The 11,511-nt window shown below is 37.9% G+C and overlaps 2 protein-coding genes across 7 annotated transcripts in view; one reads left to right on the forward strand and one right to left on the reverse strand.

The window, feature by feature from the left end:
- The window catches only part of THBS4 (thrombospondin 4), a 92,420-nt gene that overhangs the window by 80,355 nt on the left and 554 nt on the right, over positions 1-11,511 (reverse strand). The gene's annotated exons all lie outside the window — the stretch shown is intronic.
- The window catches only part of MTX3 (metaxin 3), a 29,188-nt gene continuing 21,434 nt past the window's right edge, over positions 3,758-11,511 (forward strand). For 2 of the 6 annotated variants that reach the window (XR_008994337.1, XM_036914160.2), the window contains exons 1-8: positions 3,758-3,885; positions 4,409-4,478; positions 4,846-4,922; positions 5,868-5,960; positions 6,472-6,654; positions 6,801-6,877; positions 7,736-7,893; positions 9,171-9,259. Coding sequence is in view for 4 of the 6 variants with exons in the window: in XM_036914160.2 (XP_036770055.2) it covers positions 3,763-3,885; positions 4,409-4,478; positions 4,846-4,922; positions 5,868-5,960; positions 6,472-6,654; positions 6,801-6,877; positions 7,736-7,893; positions 9,171-9,259 (870 nt within the window). In the remaining 2 variants the exon portion in view is untranslated. The other 4 variants (XR_008994339.1, XM_057493979.1, XM_036914162.2 and 1 more) reach the window with 4 other exon arrangements.

Raw genomic sequence — 11,511 nt, forward strand, 5'->3', positions numbered from 1 at the left:
TCAACTATTAGGTAATTCATAGGACCCCATCCCTTTTCTGTCTGGCATCTCCAGACTTTTGCTCACTAGTAGCCAATTTTGTTTTCATATGTATGAAGATTCACCCTGTCATCTCCTTCAAAAATTTATCTTGAGTCTTTTGTTCCTGTTCAATTCCTTTCCTTCATCTGTCATATTCCTCATGATCTCATACCTGCTCCCATTCCTAATACCATTTACTTCAGTAATCCCTTGCAATTTGATTTTTAATAACCCATTCAATGAAAATGTGCAGAGTGCCAGGTGACTTTCTTCTAATAATATTCAGCAGCATATCCTCACTTCATTTTCATAACATTTTCCTTCATTTAATAAAATTTATGGGTTCATAAATCCCTTCTTCCTGTGGTGTCCATGAAACAATGGCATTCAACCTCCCATCCACGACTGTGTGAATCCATTAATACTGTATTTTGACTTTGACTCTTCTTTTTACTTCCTCCAAACTACATATCCCTATACCTTCCAAAATCACCAATTTGGGTTCTCAAATTAGTGAATTAACAATTTCTGATCAGTTTCCAACTTACCAAATCCAGCATCTATTTATTTGTCTTAAGATTCTTTGCCATTGCAATTCCCATCTCTATGCTTGGACTCATATAGCAAAGCTCATGTGGAGTGCCAATATAAATCCAATGTGCCCACCCTTCAAGGTCAGCTAAAGTCCTACTTCTTTCATTAGACCTTTGCCAAGCATTGCAGTACATTAAAGCCTTTCTCTAAAACCTCATTAGGCTTGTGGCCTGCTTGACAAAACAGTGCCTTCTAATCATCTCAAGTTACCTCAGATATGTAGGCCTGTTTTTTAAACTATCCCTCTGAAAGCATGAACATGTTTTTCTTTCCTGATGGCCCAGCAGTACACTGAGCATAGAGAAGTTGCTTAATGAACTTGCTTAATGGCTTAATTCTAAACAAATATTGTAACAAGTAATGACAGTAATTTCATGGCATTGAAAACTTTTTTGAGTGAAACTTGGATTTTTAATGGACTACTTAGGACACCAGCAGTATGGTACAGTGACTAAGAGTATGAGCTCTGGGGTCAAATTCTGGGTCTATCACCTATTGGCTATGTGACCTTGGGAAGGTTAATTAATATTTTTGCACCTTAATTTCCCTCCTTGAAAACAGGAACATTAACAGTATCTCACTGATGGAGTAATTATGAAGACCAAATGGGTTATACTTAAAACAATTTCTGGCATGTAGAAATCACTCCATGAATGTCAACCATTATTAAATGCTCATTATGCATAGAGTAATATCTCAGAGCTAAAAGAACCTTTGCTTTGTAAGTGAATGAGTTGATGAATAAAGGTAAAATGATGTTGGCTCAAGGCCATATGTTTAATAAGAGGCAAAGTCAGGAAACTAATTCTTCTGACTTCCATTCAGTGTTTGTTTTATTCCTTCCCAAGGATTCTATACCTAAACATGGAACTGAATTTTAGAAGTTTAGGTTTGAAAGGGACATTCAAGGCTCTTAGGTTCATCTTTTCCACAAGGGATGATACTGCATGATCACTTGTCACAGGTCTTTTATCTTTGCTTTCAGCGCCATTTCACATATTCTTAATTGCCCAGAGAAAAAAGATCCCAATAGAACCTGCACCATTATTACCAAGAAACACATGAGGAATAGGAATGGATGCCAAGGTCAGGTCTCCTGAGTCCAATGACCATTGCTAGATGAAGCCATTTTTCATGTCCATCTTTTGAAAAAAAAATATTTCTTTTGCAGGGAAAACTGTCTGGAATACTCATTATGAAGCTGTGATTCAGGTCATCCACACATACATGAGTGTTTTGCAGACAGTATGCTTCCTGGTAGGAATATGAAATTATGATTTTGATGAACTCTGAACAAAACTCTTCAGCAGCCAGAAAAAGGCACAGGGGCCAATATTCATATCAGGCATAATTACTAAAGGTTTCAGCCTTCTGTGTGGTTCTTTGGAATAGTACTCAGCTTAGTTGTGCAATCGGCTCTGCTACAGTATTAAAATTCAATCTAGCAAATACAGACGCTCAAGAGGAATTGCAGCAATAAAAGATTGCTATTAAACAAACACAAATAAACCTGTGTCTAAGGATTCTCTCATCAGATGCAATAGCATGCTATTCTGTGTCTCAATTCAGTGCTGAGAGAAGAGGCCGAATTTTTCCTTAATGCAAATGAATAGTCATTTGTAGCAGCAGCAACAAGGGAGAAGGCTGACTAAGTAATTGCATTATGTGTCCACAAAGAATGCACATCTTTACCCATCCCTCTCTACCCTACAAACAAAACTCAGGGAATCTTTGTTCTCTGTGTGTGGTTACTTAAAATGCCTCATTGTAGCATATGGACTCTGAGCTTTATGACTTGGGATTTTAACCTTCAAAACAAGGAGGTCCCATTACTTAGATCTGAAAGTTGAGTTACCTTTCTTTTACTGAAGACTGAACAACCTCCACTAATTCCACAGAGGATGCACCTTGAACATATTTTTCTTCTCACTTCTACAAACTCTTGGCTCTGAAGCATGAAAAAGAAATGCTTGACAGATTGATACTGTATTTTAGATAGCTATGTAAACAATAAGGGAGTACCTAGAAATCATTTGTTGAATTGTAATGTTATAAAAATTTGTAGAGGACTCTTTTGAGCTCTCTTGTTTAAGGAGACCCAACCATCTCACTGGGGCAGAGGAATGGAAAAAACTCAGAGGAATGACTGGGAGGGTATCCAAGAAAGACTGCTAAGCCTTCTAGGAGAAAGAGCCAGCACCCAAGTTCTGTCTCCAGGATCTAGTAAGCATGTTTGGATCATAGCATTCCAAAGGCCTATCTTTCCTCTTAAACAATTTTTCTGAGAAGTTGTCAGTTTGATGTTCAAGAAACATTTAGTTCACACCCATTAGGCCCACATTAGGCTATGTGATTTGCAGGGTCTAGTCAAAAATAAAAATGCAGGGCCCCTTCCCTTGTTCAAAAATTATTGAGAATTTCAAGACTATGACAGTAGAACATTAAGGCAAGTATGGGCTCTTCTAAGCACAGGGCCCCATGTGACCACCTGGGTCTCACATCTATGAAGCCAGCCCTGTTCTGTCTTTAAAGGTAGTCCAGCAAAAGAACTGTACTGAGTAGAAGTTACAATTCAGGTATGTACAAGGGCTGCAGGAACCCAGAAGTTCTTAACTTTCCAATATTGTCCCAGGGAAAGTGACAGTTATGTTCATTTTTGAAGGAGCAGTGGCAGAGAAGAAAGAAATTTCAGACTGAAGGGAGAAATCACTTGACAAATTTCAGGGAAAAGGTTACTTTTAAGGAGGCTGGAGCAAGCAAGCATGTGGGTAACATAATGGAAATGTGGAAAGAAGCAGAAGCCAAATATATGGGGGAAGGGGTTGAACAATTATTGAGTGCCCACCGTATGCCAAATTCTTTTCCCCATGCCATAATTTAAAACACAACAATCTTAACAAATAAATTGTCAGGCCTATTACAAACATGTTAGTTAAGGCCCAGCACCGTAATGTTCAAAGTATTTGAGCACATGAGGCATCCAATGAATATCTGAGAATGACCAGTGGGTCTGATTTAAGACCCCAGACTCTTAAACCCCAAGGCAAGCTGATTAGAAGCATGCTTTTAACCCCTCCAGTTGCTCTAAAGCCCGAAGGTACCCTTCCTTCGTCCCGCCCCCGGGCTTTCACGTGCCGGAAATTGGGCATGAAAAGTACTTCCGGGATAGCAGAGGTCAGCCCCAGCAAGATGGCGGCCCCCTTGGAGCTCACTTGCTGGGGAGGCGGCTGGGGGCTCCCATCAGTGCACAGCGAGTCCCTGGTGGTGATGGTGAGGACGCCCGCGGGCCAGGGCGTGGGACAGAGGGGCGGGGCCAGAGGCGCGAGGCTGGCAGAGCCAGGGCTCCGAGGCTTGCAGCGGTTTCCCGCGGCGCTTCCCCGCGGTGCTTCAGGGCCGAGACTGGCGGGGACGCTGCGCGCTGCATCGCTCTAGGCTCCCTCCCATCGAGGATTCACGGCTTGGCCTGTGACCCCGCCGAGGTCGGCGGGGAGTCGTGGCTTATTAGCTTGTCTCCGGGTTTTCTCAGCCTTGCAAACTGGGAGGTGGAATGAAGGTCCGAAGCAGGGGGCGCGCGCGTCCCACTCCGCATTCCCCTGACCTTTTATGGAACAAAGTCCCTGAAAGCCGCGTAGCTGGCGCAGGCACGCGCCCACTGGGCTAGGGATGAGGGGAGGGACGCCGGGACCCCTGTTAGGCATTTCTGCTTTCGGGGACCCGACTGTGAAGTTAAGTTGCTCTACAGATTTGCATTACATACTCAGGATAAACTATTTCACTATAAATTCTGTTTCAGGCTTACGCCAAATTTTCTGGTGCACCCTTGAAAGTCAGTGTCATAGATAACACCTGGAGAGGTTCAAGAGGTATAGTGTAAACTTTTAAACACCCCTTTCTGCCCACTTTAAGTGCCCCCCACCCCCCACCCCGTGCAATGAGGCTTATAGCCAGGGAGTACCTTGGGGTTTTAGTTTCTTCTTACCATGACCTTGGCTGTGTATTGCTTATGGTTTGATCATTCTGAGTAATACTTCAAAATACAAGCCAAATCAGTGGAAATTATGAGGAATAAAATGTTCTGTAGAAGTGTTCTTTGTGAAATTGCAAAAAACGAAGAGGAGCTTACTCATTTTTTCCCCTCCAGATGTGCAATTGGTATAGTTTTAGGGTATTGGAATCTCTTCAGAGGAAATCGAATTGTTTCTTTGTATGTAGACTGTTTTTTGATTATAGGAGATGTACCAATTTTGACAACCGAAGACAACATTGTTTCTCAGCCAGCAAAAATACTAAACTTTTTAAGAAAACAGGTGGGTGGTTCTTTTTGAAGAAGTAGATTGTTGATCCTTGCATGTTACTTATAAAAAATAAATTGTAAGATTTTGGGTCTATTTTTAGAATTTTTTTTGCCAACTGAGTAGACAATTGGAGATATCTGGAGTTTGATATAAACATAGACTTGAGAATTACTGCCCTGAATCATGAATTGCACTATAATTTGAAAGTCAGCATAAGTTGTACTGTAATTTGAGGTATAGTCAATTTATATTTTCCTGCACTTTGCTTGGATTTTATTGAAGTTTAGATTAAGCAGATTCAATTTAGCCATCATGATTATTACACTTACTGATAAAATTGTCAGTTTAGTCACTACACATTTTGTGCTGGATATGACATAGATGAGTTTCCACCAAATAGCAACCCTTTATTTTATTTTTTAAAAGCACTTAACTGGTCATTACAGTTAAATATGTCATGAAGTGATGTATTGAAAATAATTTAAACATGTAAAGATTTATATAAATGCAGAAGTTATAATTGCTTTTGCCAATATTTTAAAAAATCCTTTGTCAACAAAATTTAGAACTTCATGAAATTGGAAGTTTTCTGTTTTCACAGGGAAAAACTGTAACCAATTAGAATTTTTTTATTATTGTTAACAAAAATAATAGCTTCTGCTTATTAAGTTTATACTGCATGCCATGCTCTAAACCAAAGTAGGTCATTGTCAAACATTGAAATATCAGTTAATAAAAAATCATAACTAAGATTTTTTTTACCTTACTGTATGTGCAGTGCTCTAAGAACTTTTTCACATTAGCAGCATTTGTCAATAAATTTGTATGTCTCTTTTCCCCTTTTAATATCATGTCTGCCATTTTTGAGGAAGAATAGGAATCCTAATTAATTTAGCTTCAGTATTTTGGGGATGCTCTTGACTTATGAGGTTTTCTGGTTTAATATTTTTTTAATAGAAATATAATGCTGATTATGAACTTTCAGCAAAACAAGGAGCCGATACACTGGCTTACATTGCTCTCCTTGAAGAGAAGCTTCTTCCTGCAGTGGTGAGCATTGGTGAATATTACAATATTTTAGTGGCCTACTGAAAATATACTTAGTCTAGTTAGAAGAAAAAAATAATGAAAAAGGTTTAAGAGATGAAATTTCATTTGTATATTAATCTTGATTCTTTCATGTTACTATAAAACTGGATTCTGTTGGACATTCAGCTACTATGTGCAAAAAGAAAGTGAAAGATAATGTCATTTTGGAAATAATTCTCTGTGGAAGATGGAGTTTATTGCTGTGTATTTAGGATTGGGCGAACTGTAATTCATTCATTCAACAAATTATTGAGTACCAACTATGTGCCAGGCCTTGTTCTGGGTGCCTGGGATGTAACATCAAAAAAACCTCACATATTTAAATCTTGTTTTATTCTTAAGTCATTCTAACTGGGAAATTTATATGAAGACACTTTATACAAAGATATTTTTTAAAAACTTTCATATTGATTGAGCTAGCTTTCTTTTAATAAAAGAACAACCTTGTAGTGTTTTTTTCCCTCCTTTTCAGCTTCACACATTCTGGGTGGAGAGTGACAATTACTTTAATGTGACAAAGCCATGGTTTGCTTCACGAATTCCTTTTCCCTTGAGTTTGATCCTACCTGGAAGAATGTCTAAGGGAGCACTGACTAGGATCCTCCTGACCAGAGGAGAGCCTCCCCTCTACCACCTCCGAGAAGTGGAAGCACAGGTAAGGTCAGGATTACTTGGAGAGCAAGGCTGCTCCAGAGAAGGGACAGGAGTCATAACAGACAGGAACTTATCTATAGATGCCTGCCTACGGAGGAGTTCTAGAGCATCTTCCATACCTTAGAGATGTAATTTCATCTTTATTAGATATACAGAGATGCCAAGGAGTGCCTAAATCTTCTGTCAAACAGATTGGGAACGTCTCAGTTTTTCTTTGGAGATACGTGAGTGCATTCCCTTAAAGATCATTTTGATATTTTGTGTGCATATATTCAGAGTGCAGTTACTGAAATCAAGTCTCCTTCTCCCCACCATCGCCAACACCCCATCCTCCTAAATGAGTTTTTTACTTAAAAATTGTTTTTAATGATTTTTACTATATGAAACTTTTTCTGTTGGTGGTAATCTAACATTGACATAATAGGCTGCATATGTGAACTTAAAACTTCTTAGGACTTTTCCCACCCTGTTTCCAGTCTCTATATAACACTTGGGAGTAAAATTGAATCCTTATTTAAAACCTAATTTTGTCTTAAATAAAATACAAGTTGGCCTTTGAACAACTTGAGGGTTAGGAGCATCAAAGCCCCTTGCTGTTGAAAACCCTAATATAACTTCTGACTCCCCCAAAACATAACTACTAATAGCCTACTGTTGACTAGAAGCTACACTGATAAACAGTTGATTAACACATATTTTGTATGTTATGTGTCTAATATATTGTATTCTTACAATAAAGTAAGCTAGAGAGAAAGAAAATGTTTTTTCAAATTGTCACAAATTTCCAAAAAATTTTCCAATATATTTATTGAAAAAAATCCACACATAAGTGGACATACACAGTTCAAGCCTGTGTTGTTCAAGGGTCAGCTGACAATGGATACAGTACTGTATTAAGAAAAGTGCTAATGAGTAAAACATTTTTATAAGCAACATTTTTATAAGCAAAAGTGGGTAGTAAGCCTTTTAAAAACTATTGTATATGTCAGAATTGACAAATGTATTTGAGAAACAATTTTTTGAACACAGTCCCATTAGTACTTCCTTAATGTGCTTTTAAAAAATCCTTAATTTATTTTTAGGCCTTCTACCTTGGATGCCTATGTGTTTGGTTTTCTTGCACCTCTTTATAAAGTTCGCTTTCCTAAAGTTCAGTTGCAAGAACATTTGAAACAGCTCTCCAACCTCTGCCGCTTCTGTGATGACATCCTAAACAGTTATTTTAGGCTTAGTCTTGGAGGTAAGCCACTTTTCACCTATTGTTTGCATAAAGTATTTGCATATTTTCCAAATGATATATATAAGCAAAATTCATTAAAGAAGTTTGTGTATTGTCTTTAAATGCCGGTTTACAGTGCTTCAAAAAGTTGCATTTTTTCCAACTTTATTTTTAGTCTCATGTATATTAATCCTTATTTAAATAAATATTTGCCTTTTGTTTAGTCTTTTGGATTTTATACATTTCTTGTTTCTTGTTCTTTTTAAAATATTGCCCTTTGGAAGTGGGTCATTTTCTTCTAAAAGTTAACCACAGGTATTTATTGAATCCCTGCTGAAAGATAGCACCTATCCTAATACAAATGGGCAATTATTTTAAATGTTGCTTCTAGCACTTTCCTGCGTGAACAGAAAGCAGCAGCAGATTGATTTTGGTGAGGTACACTCCCATGATTCCACTTCTTGAAAACTGATTGCATCAGACTGGAGGTATAGTAAATAGAGGGCACCTGTCACTTAGGATGGTGCTTTGGGAGCGTGGGCCTTGTGCTTCCATGATCGGGATGCTGACTTTTTATTGAGAGAGTTGGAAGAAATTGTCCTTTTAAGGAACAGAAGTTATAAGGAAGCTTGCTTAGAGACAGCGTATTTTTTTTATGGTGAGTTATGTGTTTTGTATATAGGGAGGGGCTAGTAATTTGAGAGTTATAGAATTAAGTAACTTTCAGCCTTGTCATTTTGGAGCAGTACTCAGCAAACCTGACTGTAGGACAGATACAAAGTCTTGGGTCTTATACCAGATTTACTGAATTAGACTCTCTTAGGGATAGATTTTAGGAGCCCGTATATTTTTTAAGTCCCTCCAAATACCTTGAATGCCTGGTGGATAGCTGTCTGGGAGTCACTGTGTTAGAAAGGTGTCCAAGTAACTGTAACTAAATACTATTTGGAATGGGTGGGGAAAAGTTATGACTCAAATTTGAGAAGGAACTGAGGACTGCTGTGCACTTTTACTAATTATTTTGGCTAGCTGCTTAACACTTGGCTAACAATGTCTGCTTAGTGGACAAATTTAGTCCTTTTGTTTATGGTTTGGTTTTGGAGCATTACTATTCCTCTTAACTTTGCCTTTGAACACTGAATGATAATTTTCTCTTTGCCCTTTTGGATTTTTTTTTGTTTTGTGTTGGAGGGTGGGGGCACTTGGGAAAGTGGATAAACTGAAAATTCTTCCAATATAAACCACTTTAAAGGCTTTCAAAATTTTCTGTCTTTCTGATTTCTATCCTGGCTTCTTAGGCATCTCTCCTGCTGGACAAGAAACAGTAGATGCAAATCTGCAGAAACTCACACAGCTTGTAAATAAGGAATCCAACTTGATTGAAAAGGTCAAGTCTACTTCAATCATTATTTTATAGTAGTTTACTATATTCCCTTCTGCAATTAATGTCATAATTTGGGTTATTCATTAACTTTACCATCTTTAAGTTTTTTCAAAGAGTTTGGTTCTTCAGAAAGCTGTTTCATACGCGTTTGCTAAAGTTGTATACAGCATAGCGTTTGAAACCAGTAGTGGCCTGATTGCTTTGAGGAAAGATCTGAATACTGGGTTTACTTTACCACACAATTAGTATTTGTCAAGTTAGGAGACCCAGAAGCCCAGATAAAAAAAAAAAAAAAGGATAAAACAGGAACACTTTTTGCCTGTTTCTCTGTTTCTGAAGGCTAACATCTCTTGGGATTGTAAGCACTGTGCTCATCCTTTCTGTTACTAATACTGTGATGTCTTTTTCTGTGAACAGTTTAATTTTTTTCTCCTTCCTATTCTTCTGTGTTCTATATATTGTCTACAATTTTGTACCATTGTGGATATTTTGCCACTTTGGGGGTGTTCATTTGGTGAGAGAGGTATTGAGGAACTGGGTAGGAGAGAGAGCCAACAAGGGAAGTTTCTAGGGTGATACTAATTGGAAAAAGATAAGACAGTTATGCATTTTCCCTCCAAGTGTCTGATAAAATTGCCTTTTTTAAAATACAAGTGAATAATACTTCATTCTTTCACAAACTAATGGAGCAATGTGGTCTGATAACACTGGCTAGCAGTTTTTCAGGTCTGAGTAATAGACCCTGTGTTTTATGAGCTTTATGTGAGTTATCTCCCTTAATCTTCACAACAGCTGTGTGTGAACAGGTACTTTGTCATCCCCATTTTACAGATGAGAATACTTAGGCTTTGAGAGTAGCTTATGTCACTTGCTCACGGTCATTCAGCTGGCAAGAGGTAGGGAATTTGAACCCTATAAATTGAATTCCAGCGTGGGCTTTGCAGTTAGTCAGCCATCTAACTCTGAGTGAGATTATGTATCCTTTACTAGTACCCTGACCCTAATAGTTAGGTTTATAACTGCCATTCACTGGAATGATCGTTCTTTTTATAGTATTTCATGTGTTGTTAAAACTTAAGAAATGAGTAAAACTAAGCAGCATAATTGTAAGACTCCATTATTAAACTTTGGGTAAGCTGAATGAAAGCAAGTTTGTCTTCATTCTTAGCCCAACCCAGTAGATCTTATGAGAGGAAATATATTGAGTAGTAATGTGGAAAATGGAAATATTACTCAGACTGTTTTAGACACTTACCTGTTAGATGAAGGCCATCTAATATAGTCTTCATTTTCTGTATGGCAAATTCATGACACATACGTAAAGAGAACCATATGCAGGAAGTGAAACCAAGAGGCCCTGTCACCACTTTCTACATTTCCATCTTCGGTCATCATTAATATATGACATAGTTCCTGACCCTGTATCAGGCACTCCCCACCTCCCATTCATATCTGCTCTTCAGGATGGTTCACTGTTTGCTACAAGACATTAAAGCAACAATTCCTACTGGCTATCACTGTTCACCATTTGGACAAAATCTAGAGCTTAAGAAAAGAGTTATGCTTGAGGAACTTAGTTTTTGCAAGGAAAAAAAAAGACATCTTGACATGATTGGTACAATTCCCTGGGAATACTTTTGTCAATTTGGAAAATTAAAAGTTAATCTTTTCTTGTCTTTCCTATAAATCCCACATATCTCTGCTGAAACATTTCCTCTATGCTTAATAAAAATATCTTGAGAAGATAAGGGAGAGTTTTGCTCTGCAAATATTCAAAACTAAGAAAGCCTGCTTATGAAGTGGGTCATAAATGCTACATTCTGTTGGTATTGATTTGGTCTTTGATGGCAGTGCTTTCAAGTCTTTTATGGAATTGAGCTGATAGTGAGCTTGATACCAGGACTTGAATCTTTCTGTTTGTGGGATACCCTGGTTAAAAGTAGTTTTTTAAGGACTGACTTAGTTGGAAATAATCCCTCTCCTAGTGTTTTCTGGGGATGCTAATGTACTCCTTAGGATAAATCTGAAACTCTTGGACATTTTCTCAGTATGCCCCATACTTTTCATTTGTTTCTCTAGAGCAGACTTAGAACTGACCCAGTGTTTGGAATGCCTCTGGATTAGGTCTAAAGAATATCCTTTCTGTCTCTTTTTCTAGCTTTCTATGGTCTAAATACAGCCTAAAAGAACTGGACTTTTTGAGTGGAGTATAGGCCATTTCCATTGAGGCAATGAAGTATAGTTGAAAGAACAGT

Source organism: Manis pentadactyla, chromosome 2, assembly GCF_030020395.1.
Source record: "Manis pentadactyla isolate mManPen7 chromosome 2, mManPen7.hap1, whole genome shotgun sequence".
Lineage (NCBI taxonomy): Eukaryota > Metazoa > Chordata > Mammalia > Pholidota > Manidae > Manis > Manis pentadactyla.